Here is a 16,287-nt window from a genome sequence, read left to right on the forward strand (position 1 = left end):
TGTAAAAATCCGTATTTTAGGGTTTGACATAGGTTTTGGTCCTTGGATTTCACCATTAGACAACATGCATGTTGTTCTTGGGTGAAACCCTACCACCATCATCATCAAACTCGACATTCATGGATATGTTCATGAATGTTCATAAAGAATGGTGTAGAAGAATGAGAAGTGCAAGAAAAACCTTTAAAGCAAGAAAGAAAAGTGAAGGAAAATTCGGGTTTACCTTTAAGAACACTCCTAGATGATGAACATTTCGAGTTTAAGGAGTGTTTTTGGGTCCTATTCTCTGGAAATTTCGTGGTTCATAGAGAGAGGAAGAGAGAAAATGTGTGTGAGAGTATGAGAGAGAAATGAGAGAGGGAGAGAGAGAAGTGAAGGAGATGAAGTGTGTGGGTAAAGAATGATTAATGTTTGTTGGGAAGAGGCTCCTTTGGGTGTAGGGGCCGAATTTTTAAGAGGAGAGAGTTTCCCTATCTCTTCCATTTTTATAAAATTCAATTTCCATTATAAAAATACCAATTTTGTTTTATAAAATGTGCATTTTAATCAAATTTTTATTCATACACCTTAATTTTTGGCTTAGAAAATAAGGTTAAATACTAATGACTTAAATTTAATTTTTCCTTGATGATATATTCCTGAATTTAATTATCTTAAAGTGATATTTTTAAGGTTCATAATTATTTTATTTGAATTCATGATGTTAAACTTTATAAAATTTAGGTATTAGGTTTTTTAGGGTCTTGAGATTTAATATACTTTTTTTTTGGATATCAAAATAAATTAAATCTTTGAGACTTCAAATTATTTGTGTGTTTCCTAACTCTTATTCAAGTTAGAAATAATGTTTGTAATTTATTTTTATTGATTTATTGGCATTCTATGTAGTGATTCCAAGATTCAAGCGAAATTGAGAAATCAAGTATACTAGTCCTAGTCTTCAACTTTGACTTAAGTTCCTATGAGACTCGGACCTAATTTCTACCACTAGGTCAAGTGCATGATGTGTGTATATGATTCATGAAAAGGTGTTCGATTCAAAGAGTGACCCGAATATGGATAGTCTCTACGGTTAAGTAGTTGTAGAATTCACATTACAATGAGAAATCTAAGTACACTGTCCATCGTTTCTAATTGTTTCCAAGTTTCTAGTAGATTGTAACTTAGCTTCTAGTTACTAAGTCTAGTATGTGTCGTGCCTATATGTACAACTAAGTTTAGTCAAATCTAAAACCGACTCGAATTTTGACGGTTGTCACAGTCTCCCCCGGTTGAAAGAATTTTGTCCCGAAATTCAGTTCGTGACGTATTCTATTAGAAATCATCCGAATACAATTGTATAGTTGGGGAGGTGGTGACTTGAAGTGCTCTTTGATTATTTTGGGTTTATTTCCTCAAAGGAAGAGCCCAATTCTTTAGCTATATTCAAATTAGTTTTTCCTTAAATCGAGTTCTTTCTTCTAGATTATGGAAAATTTTGGTCATGGAATCATGATCCAACCATAGCGACCTAGTCGAAAAAGATCATCTAGTTAGATATTATCTGGATTAAGAGAGCAGTATAAGGTTTGCTGAAGCACCAACTGCACTGAGCATTAAATCCGCATTAATCCTTAAGTTGCATCCTAAATTAACACTAAGTGTAAATTCACCGGTTAATAAAGAAGAGATTAGGAACAATTTGTTCACTTCCGGTTTGGCTATTACATCTGGAAAGGATATATTCCGAAATAAGAAGGGGTAGCACGAATGAAAGGGAAGCGATCGTTGGGGAGTTCCTAAAAATACGTACTAAGGGTAGGCAACGAAGTTTTGGTACATCTCAAATGTAAAGACTATTTAAGTGTCGTCTACAAAATAAATTACGAAATTATTGAAGATCTCCAAGGCTATAATTACTACTAAAGTTACTCTTACATAATAAAACCTTATTCAAAGAATAAATATATTTAAGGAGTCATTGTTGCAAATGGAGGCGATGAAAGTTTATGATAAATTAAATCACATTGTGTACATAGCATTTTAAGTGTTTAGAAGTGATAAAAATTCTCAATGTTATCAAAATGTATGTTTAGAAATGATAATTAATCTCATTATTATCAAAATGTGTAATAATTCCAATATAATGAGGATACATGTGTGGCGATCCAACGAATTAGTAAAATAATATAAAGATTAGTTAAGGTTAAAGGTTTAACTCGTCATTAAAGGAATTTTTATAGAAATATTTGTATTAAATTTTTAAAAAATTGTCCAATTGTCTAAGTCAGGACAAATTCAATTTTACGATGAGTCAGAATATTTATGGAAACAAGTTTGAGGGTTTAGGAACTCACTGAAAATTGCAAAAGTAAAATGCTATTTTAAGAAAGGTGTAAAAATGTCGATCTTTGAAAATAGTACATTCTTAGTTTAGTGTTTCTACAAAAATAATCATTTAGAGAATAGATAATCGTAAAATTCAAAACTTTTGATGTATTTAAAGAAAAGAAAAACATAAGGAAACATATCATTCACATATCATTCACATATAATTTCCGAATATTCATCTTTTGTATTAATTATAAGGAAAAATACAATGAAACTTGCATTTTAAATCAAGTTTCCGAATTTAAAACGAAAGGGCAAATGTAAATAAGGATCACTTGTTTATAGTAGATTTCAAAATAAAAACAAGATGTATATGATAAAAGGCGTAATTGAATATATCAAAGTTGACTAAATCAAAGGTATGCCTCATGACTATACACGTATTAATCGCTCAAAACGAAAGGGTAGACTTCTAGTCTTTATGTATACGAACATGATACCAGGAGAAGCAAAATAGACAAAAACAAAGTTAGACAATGTATTATGTTAATATTATGGCGTGCGAGATCTAAAATCAGAAGGAGATCGAGAAATAAAGTTCGGGGGAAAGAAAAAGGAAGGTAGCGGCGGCAATGATTGTTATTGTTAAAATTATAAGAACAATACATATAGGTAGATTTAAAACCAGGTTGAGATATATTTCAAACTTCAATATGTGATGTATATTGATGATTAAATAGAAATGAAGAAGTTTTAAAGTGTTTTCTAAGGTTTGCTAAAAATTCACGAGTTATCTATTAAGTTAAACTCCATTTGTGAAAAAGAAGAAACACTAAAACTTGTAATTGAAAATCTGACAGTTTTGACCTTTTTGACTGGGGTCCAACAATGGTTAAAACGGATAAGGTAAAGACTTAACATATTTAGATGAATAATTGTGCATTGTCAAAAGTACGTCGCTGGAAGATTAAAAGTGAACACTAAGTTTTGCAATGCTGTAAATTTTATAAACATAGATTATAAAACTAATTTGAAATAAAATAAACAAATGATGTGTGTTGGAAATTTAGGAATTAGAGATATCTTAGAAACATGTGTGAAGTAGAAAGTTGTGAAAATATCATGTTGGGATTCAAGAAAACACATTTAAGTAAGGTACAATGCCTAAATGAGAAAGTAGTCAAAAGACTTAAAACAAAAGTGGTTTGAAGATCCGATGAAACTTTTACACATAATATGAACTTTAATGTCATATGTTTAAGTTTTATAGCATAGAGTTTAAAAACTTTTATAAAAGAAAATGTTTCTAAGTTTTTCGAAAACGTGTCAAAATGGTAATCAAGGTTTAAAATGGTTTATATGCCCTTAAACGCACATCTATCCGTTGAAATGGATTTGAAATGAAACTGAAATAGCAAGGTTAAAACCAATATTGGTTAAATTGAGTTTTGAAGAAAAGTTTTAAGTTAAAGCAAGTTGTCAAAAGATTTTTAGCGAGAATATGGCTTAAATTGTTAGGAAAGGTCTAGTAAGTTGTATGAAGTGGTTATAAAGTATTTTATCGATGATAAATAAAACCGATGAAGCGAAATAACTTTTCGATGGAAGATTACGAAGTAAGGAATAAGTACGTTAGTGTAGCTGATCATACCAAAATACTAAGGCGAGTACAAGGCGAGTATAAGGCGAGTACCGATGTCTTTTTCCCAAAGATAAAGGACAAGAAAAATTGTTTGAAAACAAACGTTTTATGGTGTCAATGCAGTTTTCGACCTTTTATAGAGGTAAAAGGGCCATCCTATGTTAAGTTGTAAGCTCAAGATGGAGACAACGTAGAGCTAAATCGTAGCATAGTAATAAGGTCTCACGTATGGGTTAAACCTCTGTGTCTCCTCGTGAGTCGAATCTGGAATGCCCGCCAATGGTATCCAAGTGATTACTTAGTAGCGACTCTTCTATCTCCTTACGCGATGCCCCAATTGTCACCCGTGTCAGTATCGAAACGCTTTTCCTATTTGTAACTCTAGTACGAAAACAATGAAGAGGTATTGAGGAATAATTGGTATAGGTTTCGACTTAAGATTTTTACTAATGTATATCTAGCTACTAACTTTACATCTAAAGTCAATAGCTACCGAGGATTAGCCATTCTCAGTACTAAGTGCATTGCTCCTTGAGTGGCTAGTGATATAACCTAAGTGGTTAACCTAGCGCTTGATAAGGGATAAGAGTATTTCGAAATAAAGGCATTGTTATAAAAGTGCACTTAGTTTCTAAGTGTATCTAGATGAATGCCTATAATATGCAATGCCCGAATGCACACCGGAAAATTTTGCTTTTCAAAAGTTTAAGTCAAAAATTGTTTTGAACATAATTCTACTATAACCGTTTCCAAAGGAAATATGTTCAGTATAAAAAAAAGTTTTGATTTTTTTTTTGGCTATAGTTGTGGTTCTCCAAAGGAAAACCGGTATTCTCTATAACCTTCGGCTCTGATACCATTTTCTGTCACACCCCGCTAAAGCGGAAACACGAGGCGTGGCAGTATAAAGGGTTTCATAGCAAAAGTTAAAAGACAACATCAACCATAGTATTAAAAAGCAATACAAATTTACAATGAGTTTGAACAAATTTTTAAAAGAAATTACAATGTAACTGAAATACAACACATGCGAATGCTCCTAAAAGTGAAGTGTCCCTAAGTGCCACTTACTCGATGATTCCTGAAAAAGCATGTAAAACGAGCGTCAACTATAAAAATAGTTGGTGAGTACTCACAGATTAAAAATAATATTGGTTTCAAGAATCGAAATAAAAGTTTTGATAAAAGTTTCCATAAATAAAAGTATATTGTTAAAATGAGTAAATAAGTTTGTATAAACAAAGTTCGTTGTCATCATGAGAGATAAGGTATGTTGCCCAAATGAGATGCAACGTTCACATTCTCATGGGAAATAAAGTTCGTTACTCAAACGAGTAAACAAGTTTTCATTGCTAAAATGAGCAATCGTGTTCGTTGCTACAAAGAGCAAAAAAAATTTCATTGCTACAAGTATATAAGTTTCTAGTAATAAAATTTCGTTGTTGTAATGAGAAACAAAGTTCATTGCTATAATGAGAAACAAAGTTCATTGCTATAATTTATAAAAAAGTGTGTTGCTATAATAAGTAACAAGTTTGTATGTGTATGAGCAAACAATGAGTTCCCAACCAAGCCTATGACTGATGCCCGATCAAGATCTATGCTTATCGTTCCATAGATTATATGGTATCATGCAATCCAACAATCGGGCGACTGAGGAGTTGTCAATTCCTAATAGCGCTATCCACAATGATCATTGGCTCAAAGATTTAATGGTTGGAGTAAAGTATAAGGGAAGGGACTTAAGACGATAAGTTCTCATGTTCCGTGTTGCATAGACATGCATAGCAGAATATAGCAAATTATAGCATAATATAGCAATCGAGTTTGATACGAATCAATTTAAATACAACGAACAATAAATAGTTTTTCGGACATGCTTTTCCACCCCAAAACATAAAAACCGAAAATAAGGGAATGCGTGAATACTCACAATGCTTTAAGATGATGCAAATGATTCCTTCAACTACGTTCCACTTGTACCACTATTGATTCCTACACGATGTTACACACTAATGAGTCTCTAATAGAAAGCTAATACTAGTATATTTACTACTACAATAGAATTATGCCAATAATGTGTCAAAATTTAATATTGTTATCTTACAAACATTTTTCTGATATGGTGAATTTTATAACTCATGTGATTAACATAATTTTGGATATTATTTTCCATATTTTTGTAATATTAATTGAGGGTATTTCAATACATTTAAAGGTGTTTAAAACACCTAAAAATCCAAAAATATTATCAAACAGTTTCCAAAATTCATCAAATTTTACATTTTTGTTCCAAATACAGTAGAAGTCTTTCAGAAATTTTTCCTTGAATTTTTGATATGATTAACTAATTTTCCCAATTTTTAAGCCTTCATAACAAAATAAATTCGTGGAAAATAGTATCCAGATGATAAAAATTCACAAACTTTTTATAATACTGCTATTGAACATACTTAAGCTGGGAAAAATATAAAAATGGATTTCTAAATTGTTTAATCCAATCTTATGATTTTTGTGCATTTATTCTAATAAAATTTGAAATAAATAGAAAACAGTTTCCAAAATTGCCAAAACTTTTTGTCACACTGTTATTATGCTTATAGAAGCTGTGAAAAATATAAAAGATATTTTTCAATTAGTCTTGCTATTTTTCTTTGTTCTATCCTCTTAAATAATCATTAATTGGAGAATAATTATTAAACAAATAAAGTAAATTAGCAAAATTTTTGTAAACTTCATTTGCAGTGTAAATAATCTGGCAAAAATCCCAAAGGTGATTTTTATCTACTGGAATCCGATTTTTGTGGATTTAAGTGTATTTAATCTTAGAAAATAGAAGAATAATAGTATACTGAATAGAAAAACCATCCAAATTTTTATTTAGAGTTCTAGTATATTATAAGGTGTTCTGGTAAATTGTTATGAATTTTGGATGAGTAGAACTATTTTTCCTGTTTTTAGTCCATTATAAATACAAAAATCGGGGAAAAATAGGAATGCATTATGAAAATTCTGAAAATATTTTTCTAAGTCTTACACATAGGGTAGGAGCTGTGAAAATTATTAGATACCTTTTTCACATTTTCTAAAGTGGTTTTATGATTTATTGGGGCAAAACAAAAAGAAAATTCAAAACCAAACTAAAAAGTAACAAAAATCGATGAAACTTAATGAGAGGTCATTATTTACCATAGGGGTCATTCAAGAACTTATCTAGGATTTATAGACCTCAGAACGTATTTTATATGTTTTATGGCCTTGTTTTCTTGTACCAATTTTAATAAATCAAGTAAATGATAAAAACTCTTGGGATTTTTCAAATCCTCATAATATCTTACTGGGATTCTGAGGAAATTTTGTTTTGAACAAAAAAAGATTTTTAGGTTTTTATATAAATAAAATCATTTACATGCACTATTAACAATGTACTTTGATCATCAGGCTCTTTAGCTTGGTGTTCATCACATGCATCACGGTTTGAAGACCATGCATGGACATATTTTGTTCATAGTGATGTTTGAAAAACTTGAATGCACAAGGTAGATGAACCTTTAAAACTTGTAAAAATCCGTATTTTAGGGTTTGACATAGGTTTTGGTCCTTGAATTTCACCATTAGACAACATGCATGTTGTTCTTGGGTGAAACGCTACCACCATCATAATCAAACTCGACATTCACGGATATGTTCATGAATGTTCATAAAGAATTGTGTAGAAGAATGAGAAGTGCAAGAAAAACCTTTAAAACAAGAAAGAAAAGTGAAGGAAAATGAAGGATTTTCGGGTTTACTTTTAAGAACACTCCTAGATGATGAACATTTCGAGTTTAAGGCGTGTTTTTGGGTCCTATTCTCTGGAAATTTTGTGGTTCATAGAGAGGGGAAGAGAGAAAATGTGTGTGAGAGTGTGAGAGAGAAATGAGAGAGGGAGAAGTGAAGGAGATGGAGTGTGTGGGTGAAGAATGATTAATGTTTGTTGGGAAGAGGCTCCTTTTGGTGTAGGGGCAGAATTTTAAAGAGGAGAGAGTTTCCCTCTCTCTTCCATTTTTATAAAATTCAATTTCCATTATAAAAATACCAATTTTTTTTTTATAAAATGTGCATTTTAATCAAATTTTTATTCATAAACCTTAATTTTTGGCTTAGAAAATAAGGTTAAATATTAATGACTTAAATTTAATTTTTCCTTGATGATATATTCCTGAATTTAATTATCTTAAAGTGATATTATAAGGTTCATACTTATTTTAATTGAATTCTTGATGTTAAACTTTATAAAATTTAGGTTTTAGGGGTTTTAGGGTTTTTAGGGTCTTGAGATTTAATATTTTTTTTTTTGGATATCAAAATAAATTAAATCTTTGAGACTTCAAATTATTTGTGTGTTTCCTAACTCTTATTCAAGTTAGAAATAATGTTTGTAATTTATTTTTATTGATTTATTGGCATTCTATGTAATGATTCCAAGATTCAAGCGAAATTGAGGAATCAAGTATACTAGTCCTAGTCTTCAACTTTGACTTAAGTTCCTACGAGACTCGGACCTAATTTCTACCACTAGTTCAAGTGCATGATGTGTGTATATGATTCATGAAAAGGTGTTCGAGTCAAAGAGTGACCCGATTATTGATAGTCTCTACGGTTAAGTAGTTGTAGAATTCACATTACAATGAGAAATCTAAGTACACTGTCCATCGTTTCTAATTGTTTCCGAGTTTCTAGTATATTATAACTTAGCTTCTAGTTACTAAGTTTAGTATGTGTCATGCCTATATGTGCAACTAAGTTTAGTCAAATCTAAAAGCGATTCGAATTTTGACGGCTGTCACACTTCAAACATAGAGTCTTAGAGGCTTGGGACAACATGCAATAGCATGCTTCTAGGGATGCTTAGCTAGTACAAAGTTTCGGAATCATACTAGCCTCTTCTTTCTAAATTGAGTTAATAAACAATATTAACCTGAGAAAAGAACGTCAATTTCTTGAAAATAGAATGTTTTTGGTATTTTTGATTTTTGAAAAGAAAATACGAAAAGACATAAAATATTTTTGATATTTTTGATGTTAAAAAAAAATGAAAAACAAAAATAAAAGAAAAATAACTAAGATAGAAAATTTCAGAAGCATAAATGAACAGAAGCTTCCGAACCATTCCGAAGCACGGAATCAGTCGGGAGAGACTTAATTTACAAAGGATATGCAGTGTTCCGAACAAGGATGAACAGTAGAATTTGAAGCATTCCGAAGTTCGGAACCAATCGGAATGGACTTAATGTACAAAGGATAGAAAGCATTCCGCAACCCCAATGAATAGTATATTCCGAACCATTCCCAAGTTTGGAACCAATCAGAATTAGAAAAAATGAATTCTGAAACATTCTGAAGCTCGGAACCATTCAGAACATGAACAATAATTTCCGATTATGAAGTGGATTTCGGAACTGAGTCAGCTTCAATCATTCCTAGCCTTTGTAAAATCTGATTGAATGTAGCTTCAGGTAAGGCCTTTGTGAAGATGTCAGCCAACTGATTGTGGCAAATTCTTATAGCACTTTCAGAATTACTATACATAGGAATTCTCTTCATGTTAATTACATAATCTCTAAGTTCTTTCTGAATCCACACTACTTGGGACATACAAGATGCTGCTGCAATGTATTGAGCTTTAGCAGTCGATAAAGACACACATGTCTCCTTCTTAGATTGCCAAATAACAAGCTTGCCATCTAGTAACTGACATCCCGCAGAAGTAATTTTACGATCAAGGCCACATCCTCCAAGGTCAGCGTTGGAATAAGTTTGCACAAAGAATCCCGAATTGGATGGATACCATATTCTGAGAGATGTTCTTTTGAGGTATTAGAATATGTTCTTTGAAGCTACCATACGTGGTTCACGGGGATTCGCCTGAAGCCTAGCACAATAACATATAGCAAACATAATATCATGAGGACTCGATGTTATATACATTAAAGATCCGGTCATCTGGCGATATAATGTGGTATCAGCTGCTAGCTTGTCCAAGGATGAAGTAAGTTTCGTTCGGAAAGCCATTGGAACCTTGACCTTTGAGTCTCCCACCATTCCGAATTTAGCAAGCAAGGTCTTCGTGTAGGCTTCTTGGTTGATGAATATGCCATCTGAACTCTATCTAATGTTTAAACCAAGGAAAAAGCTAATAGGACCCATTAAGCTCATTTCAAATTTAGTTTCCATTAGTTTTCGGAATTCAACTGTTAATCTAGGATTAGTGGATTGAAAAATAATGTCATCAACGTAAATTTGAACAATCATTAAATGGTCACCATCTTTCTTGTGAAAGAAGGTTGGGTCAATCGATCCTTGTTTAAATTTTGACAGCTTAAGGAAACTATTCAGAGTTTCAAACCATGCCCTCAGAGCTTGTTTAAGACCATATACCGCGCACTTCACATCCATTTGATAGAGTTCAAATTTTGAATGGCGGTTGTTCCACATAGACTGTTTCCTCGAATTCTCCATTAAGAAATGCGCACTTCACATCCATTTGATAGACTTCAAATTTTTTATGAGCGACACAGGCAAGAAAAATTTGAACAGATTGCAGTCTAGCAACTGGTGCAAACGTCTCTTCGTAGTCTATTCCATCTTCTTGACAGTAACCTATCATGACCAAGCGTGCCTTGTTGCGAATGACATTTCCTTCTTTATCCATCTTATTTCAGAACACCCATTTCATTCCGACTACAGAACCATCATTTGTAGTGGGGACCAATTTCCATACTTTATTTCGCTCGAATTCATTGAGTTCTTCCTGCGTAGGTTAAACCCAATCTGCAAGATCAAGATTAATTTTCACAGTTTTAGGCTCAAATTTAGAAATAAAAGAGTTAAACATGCAAAATTCCAATTTAGAAAATAATGCAGTTTGTTTTGCTTTTTGTTGAACCCGTGTAAGAACTCCTAAAGAAAAGATCTTCGATCACTTGAGATCTTGGATGATCTTTGGTGCATAGGAAGGATCAATTTCAGCATAAACTTCGTCAAATTTCGATTATACATCTGAGTCATTATTTTCATTCTCCCCTGGAAGATTGCATGTGAACCGTCGTTTGGAATTGGATTCTGCCCCTCGAAAGGAATATCGGTATTGGAGTTCGGAGTGGAACTCTCCCCCTGGAATGCAGAAGCAGAAGATTTTGGTTGAGGGTCATTTAGAATTGGTTGCTCAGAAGGAATCTCTGCATTTTTGGCAGCTTCATTGACAATCTTGATCAATTAATCCTCTTGATTATCTTTTGCGTTTGATTATGAGGAAAGAGCTTTGTCAGGTTCATCAAACAAATTTAGAAATTCCTCATACAAATTCACAAGAGGAATAGTCTTTGAATTTGTTGATGGGAAAATCTCCTCCGATTGAGAATCTTCTTTTTGTATTTCTTCATATAATTGTCATCAAACGTGATGTAGCAGGTTTCCTCAATCCTCTTTGACTTCTAGTTCAGAACCCTATAGGCCTTTGATGTTAAGGAATACCCTAGAAAAATTCCTTCTTCAGCTTTCATGTCGAATTTGTTCTGATGTTCTTTGGAATTGAATATAAAAAGCACCTAGAACCAAACACATTAAAGAATTTAACGTTAGGTTTCCGATTGTTAAGAATTTCGTAAGGAATAATCATTAATATTTTGTTGATGTAAGAACGGTTTTGAGTAAAACAAGCGGTTGCGATTGCGTCTGCCTAGAAGTATAATGGAAGATTCATAATGACAGCATTTTCCTTGCAGCTTCACAGAGAGATCGATTTTGTCTTTCAACTACACCGTTCTGTTGTGGAGTGTAAGGCGAAGAGAAGTCGTGAGCAATCCCTTTGCTAGTTAAGAAGTCTTCAAATGCATGGTTTTTCAATTCCGAACCGTTATCACTACGAATTTCCGAACAGGCTTTCATATTTGAAGCTCAATTTACTTGATGAAATCTATCAGCTTCTGAGTAGCATCAGATTTTTGTCTAAGAAAGAACACCCAGGTAAATCTAGAAAAATCAACCACAACAACCAAAATGTATGTGTTACCACCAATACTTTCAATCGTTGATGGACCGCAAAGATCAATGTGCAATAATTATAGTGGCTCAATGATTTTGGTACTTATGATGGTTGAGTGACTCTTTCTGCTTTGTTTTCCGAGCTCACAGGCAGCACATAAGTGTTCCTTTCGAATTTCAGAAGAGGTAGACGTGAACAAGATCACCAATGACGAGCTTATTAATATCCTTGAAATTCATATGGGAAAGCCTTCTATTGCATAGCCAACTATCATCCGAAGATGCTTTCGTAACCAAGCAAATAGATGGTTTCCCTTTGATTCGATTCAGATTCATAGGATACATCTCTCCCTTCCTTTTTAACTTCAGAAGCACTGCTTTGGATTTCTTTTCGATTATTTCTAAACCTTCTTCATCAAACGACACCTTTAGACCCGTACCTACAACCAGTTGCGAAACACTTATCAAATTGTGTTGCAATCCTTCTACATATGCTACCTTCCGAATTGAGAATTCGCCATTCTTTATCATTCCATATCCTTTTATCTCTCTAGTAGTGTTGTTTCCAAACTTCACTCTTCTACCATCTTTTAAAGACCGAAACTCTCTTAGTTCTTCTTTCCTCCCAGTAATGTGACGAGAAAAGCCGTTATCAATATACCATTTGGAATCATATTGTTCGTTACACATAACCTGCAAAATTTAGAGAGTTTTAGGAACCCAAACCTTCTTGGGTCCTTGTGAGAATTTCTTTTTCATATGAAAAATCTTAGTTTTGTCAACCCAAAAGGATTTTCTTTTCAAAGTATGATTCATCTCTTTTTCTATTTTGAAAACCTCAACTTTGTTGTCACAAAGATTAATTTCAACAAGATTAGATTTGTGGTGAATAAATTCTTTGTGTTTTGGAGCCACTTTTTTGCTAAGTCTTTTTCTTGCTTTTTTAGCTTAGCTTCATATTCTTTGAGAATTACTTCTGGATTTGAAGCTACTTTATTGTTACCTATAAAATCTTTTGATTTTTCAATTGGTTTTGAAATCTGTGACTTTGAAGAAAAACTTGATTTTGGTTTCGGAATTTGAGATGAATTAACTTTTTTATTTGAAGATCGTGCTGAGTTAACATAACTTTGATTGGAATATATATTCTTCCAAAAACGCTTTCTTTCTTTCAAATTCTTCCTATATCTAGCATTCACTACCTTTTCTTTGCTATTAATTCTTCAGCAGATGTATGAATGTTAGATTACAGATTTGCTATTCATTCTGTTCCGAAGAGGTTTCACTTGAAACACCTTTTGTGCCACTTGGTCCTGCCTTATCGTAACAAAGGTTCACACGATTCAACGGTTCTGTAACGTATTTCCCTTTTTTTTTTCCAAAAGGTCATTTCTGAAAGACCTTTTGTTTCATCTGTGTTGTCTATTGGCTTGGACCAGAAGAATTCATCACATCCATTCGCATATCATTATTAACCATTGATGTTAGTTCAGAAGTGTCAGTTTTCTTCAGTCCTGTTTCTACAAAAATTTGATTCGGAATTGTTTGTACTTTTGGAAAAACTGTTCCTTTTTGTTTTAAAACCTTTTAACCTTTATTTTCTACAATTCGAACAAATTGGATTGAGTTTTCTGAAATCAAAATTTTCTTTGGTTCATCACACTTTTGTACAAAAGTAGAACAATCAATTTCGTCCTTTACAGAAATTTCACTCATCTCGCTTTCATCGATTTCAAAGATATTCTCAGGATCAAGAGTATTTTTTTTCTGAATTCAACTTTTTGCATAATAAATCATACTTTTGTATAAATGTTAATTTGATTTCTTTATCCTTATGATTTAACATTTCTTTCAGTATATTTGTGTGTTCTTTGGACTGAATGTATTCCTCAATTTTCTCAAGTCCAACCCTTTATGAATCAGAAACGTCATCTGAAGAAACAATAGACTCGCATTTATAGCAATCAACATCAATTTCATCCTCTTTCAATTCAAGAAAGGGTAAAATCATTTCATGCAAACCTTTCCCTATTTCACAATCTAAATGCAACTGAGTAATATTAAAATATAAACGCTTAACAATTAAACATAAAATGTTCCTCTTTTCAAAAGTGCAATGCTATCCCTTTTAAGATAACTAATATCATCACGTGATCTAGTATGCTCTACTTCCAATGCCTCTGTTCTTAATCTTCTCTCTGCACTTTTAAATGTTACCCTATTAAGTTGATCAGTCAGATTAGAATTACTCAGACGAGTTTGTTTTAAACTATCACTAAAATTAAAAATAGTATATCATAAGTCATCTAATTCTGAATAGAATGAAAAAATAGTATATCATAGCCATACTCACCCAATAACTTCTTCTCCATCTATTCTTCATCATTCTGAGAGTTCTTGTAACTCTCATCCCTTGGTTTTTCTGAACTAGAGTTTCCCTATATGAACTTATTTCTGTAACGGGAGAAATTCTTCTTAAAGGACTTCTTGGGATTGGACACCATTAGAGCCTTGTCCTCCTTTGAGATTTCACTATCCGAGAAGTCAGATTCAGAATCTTCTTCTAATGTCTTCTTTCCTTTTGCAACCAGCTTTAAGGATCCAACACTGGAAAAAAGCTTCACTTCCCTAGAAACTTCATATTCGTGAGATCTCAGAATACCCACAAGTTTGGCCAACGAATAGCTTTTAAATTGTTTGTGTGCCTTAACAATGGAAACAATAGCCTTCCATTCGGATCTAAGTCCATTCATGAATGTGACTTTTTGTTCAATAACACGTCGCTCAAGATTGTGTTTTAGCATTCTGCTGAACAAATGGTTGAAGCGGTTGAACGTCTGATCTAACTTCTCGTCAGGCTTCTATGCAAACGATCCAAACTCAGATAAGAGCATTGTTTGCAAAGAGTGTTCCAAATCAACATTTGCTAAATACAACTCCTTCAACCTATCCCATATACCTTTTGAAGTATCACATGCACTAATAAGACGAAAGGTGTATGGAGGAAGAGCAAATCGAATAATTCTCATTGCTTTTATATTGCTAATTAACTTATCCTTCTCATCATGTGGAACATCAGTATGTTCAACAATCAATGCATTGTAATCTGCCGAGTCTTAATTACCTTTTTAGTGTCTGTATGCATGTACGTCTCCTATATCATTGCATGCCATATAGTGGAACTATGTTCTTCAATTCTAAGAACATAATCTTCTAAGTGGAGTGCCCAGACTTCATTTTCTTTTGGAAAAAGAATTGGAATCCTTGTCGTGGATCCAATACTGCTTGAGAGATTGAACGAAAGAGAGTGAGGATCTTCGTTAGGCATATTATCAAGAATTCACTGAAGGAAATATAGAACCAGATGTGTGAAACGTGAATCAAGTTTAAGGGAAAAACAAGAGATCTAGATCTGGAATCTACAATCGATTGAGACGATTGAGACAACAAGAACAAATTTGAGAATACCGAAAAACCCTAATAAAACCCTTCACTCGACAGAAGAATAGCGAATTAATTACACTATCTCCTGCTCTGATACCAATTGTGAAAATAATAAAGATCCATAGATTCTATATTTGAGAGGCAAATTAATGAAAAGAAATCAATGATCAAAAGTGTGCCTAACGCTTTGATTAAACGGCTTTAGAAGAGTTAACTAAGATGGAACTTCTATGTGAGAGCATACAAATGGTGTTTAGGGTTTACAAGCATTACCCTAAAATGTTACATGCATGTTATATATATAGACTACGATACTAAGAAGTTCCGAACTTGGACAAGCCTATTTCGGAATAAACTCACATTTGACTCAACACTACATAGACCTAACAGGTATTTATCTAGAAGATCATCTTGCATTGTATTATATATTCCAAGGATTAGTGATGTTATGCATCTGGTTGAGCCGGTTTGATTTTTGGTCTATTTGCAATGCCACTTGTCTTCTGTTAGAAAATGAAAAGTGATCCTTAAGCAATCCAAGGTGAAGCATATCCGAGGTGAAGATGTTCCAAGATACATTCCGTTCAGAAGTCAAGATCAATCCAAGATGCATTGTTGTGTTATGTGTTTTGAGTCTATAATTCACATTTATTGTTCCAAGTACTATTTTCTTGTGTTCCAATTGTATCTTATTATAGTACATGGGACAAAATCAACATAAATGGTTTTGTTAGTCTGTTAATATTCAAATGTCTGAAAGTCCACGCTTATTTTTTCAGTTTGTCTTTTAGTTACTCCTTAGGTATTTAAGGAGTAGTCACCCTTGTATTAAGTAAGTGTGATATGCACCTTTGACATTATCAAGA

The 16,287-nt window shown here is 32.8% G+C and overlaps 1 protein-coding gene across 1 annotated transcript; it reads right to left on the minus strand.

Annotated features, from left to right (window-relative positions):
- Positions 1-12,154: 12,154 nt before the first annotated feature.
- LOC145164916 (uncharacterized) lies at positions 12,155-12,667 on the minus strand. The gene has a single exon (XM_079083574.1). The coding sequence runs from the start codon at positions 12,665-12,667 to the stop codon at positions 12,155-12,157; it is 513 nt and encodes a 170-aa protein (XP_078939700.1).
- Positions 12,668-16,287: the final 3,620 nt, after the last annotated feature.

Source organism: Lactuca virosa, chromosome 3 (genome assembly GCF_052849685.1).
Source record: "Lactuca virosa cultivar CGN04683 chromosome 3, Lactuca_virosa_CGN04683_v6, whole genome shotgun sequence".
NCBI lineage: Eukaryota > Viridiplantae > Streptophyta > Magnoliopsida > Asterales > Asteraceae > Lactuca > Lactuca virosa.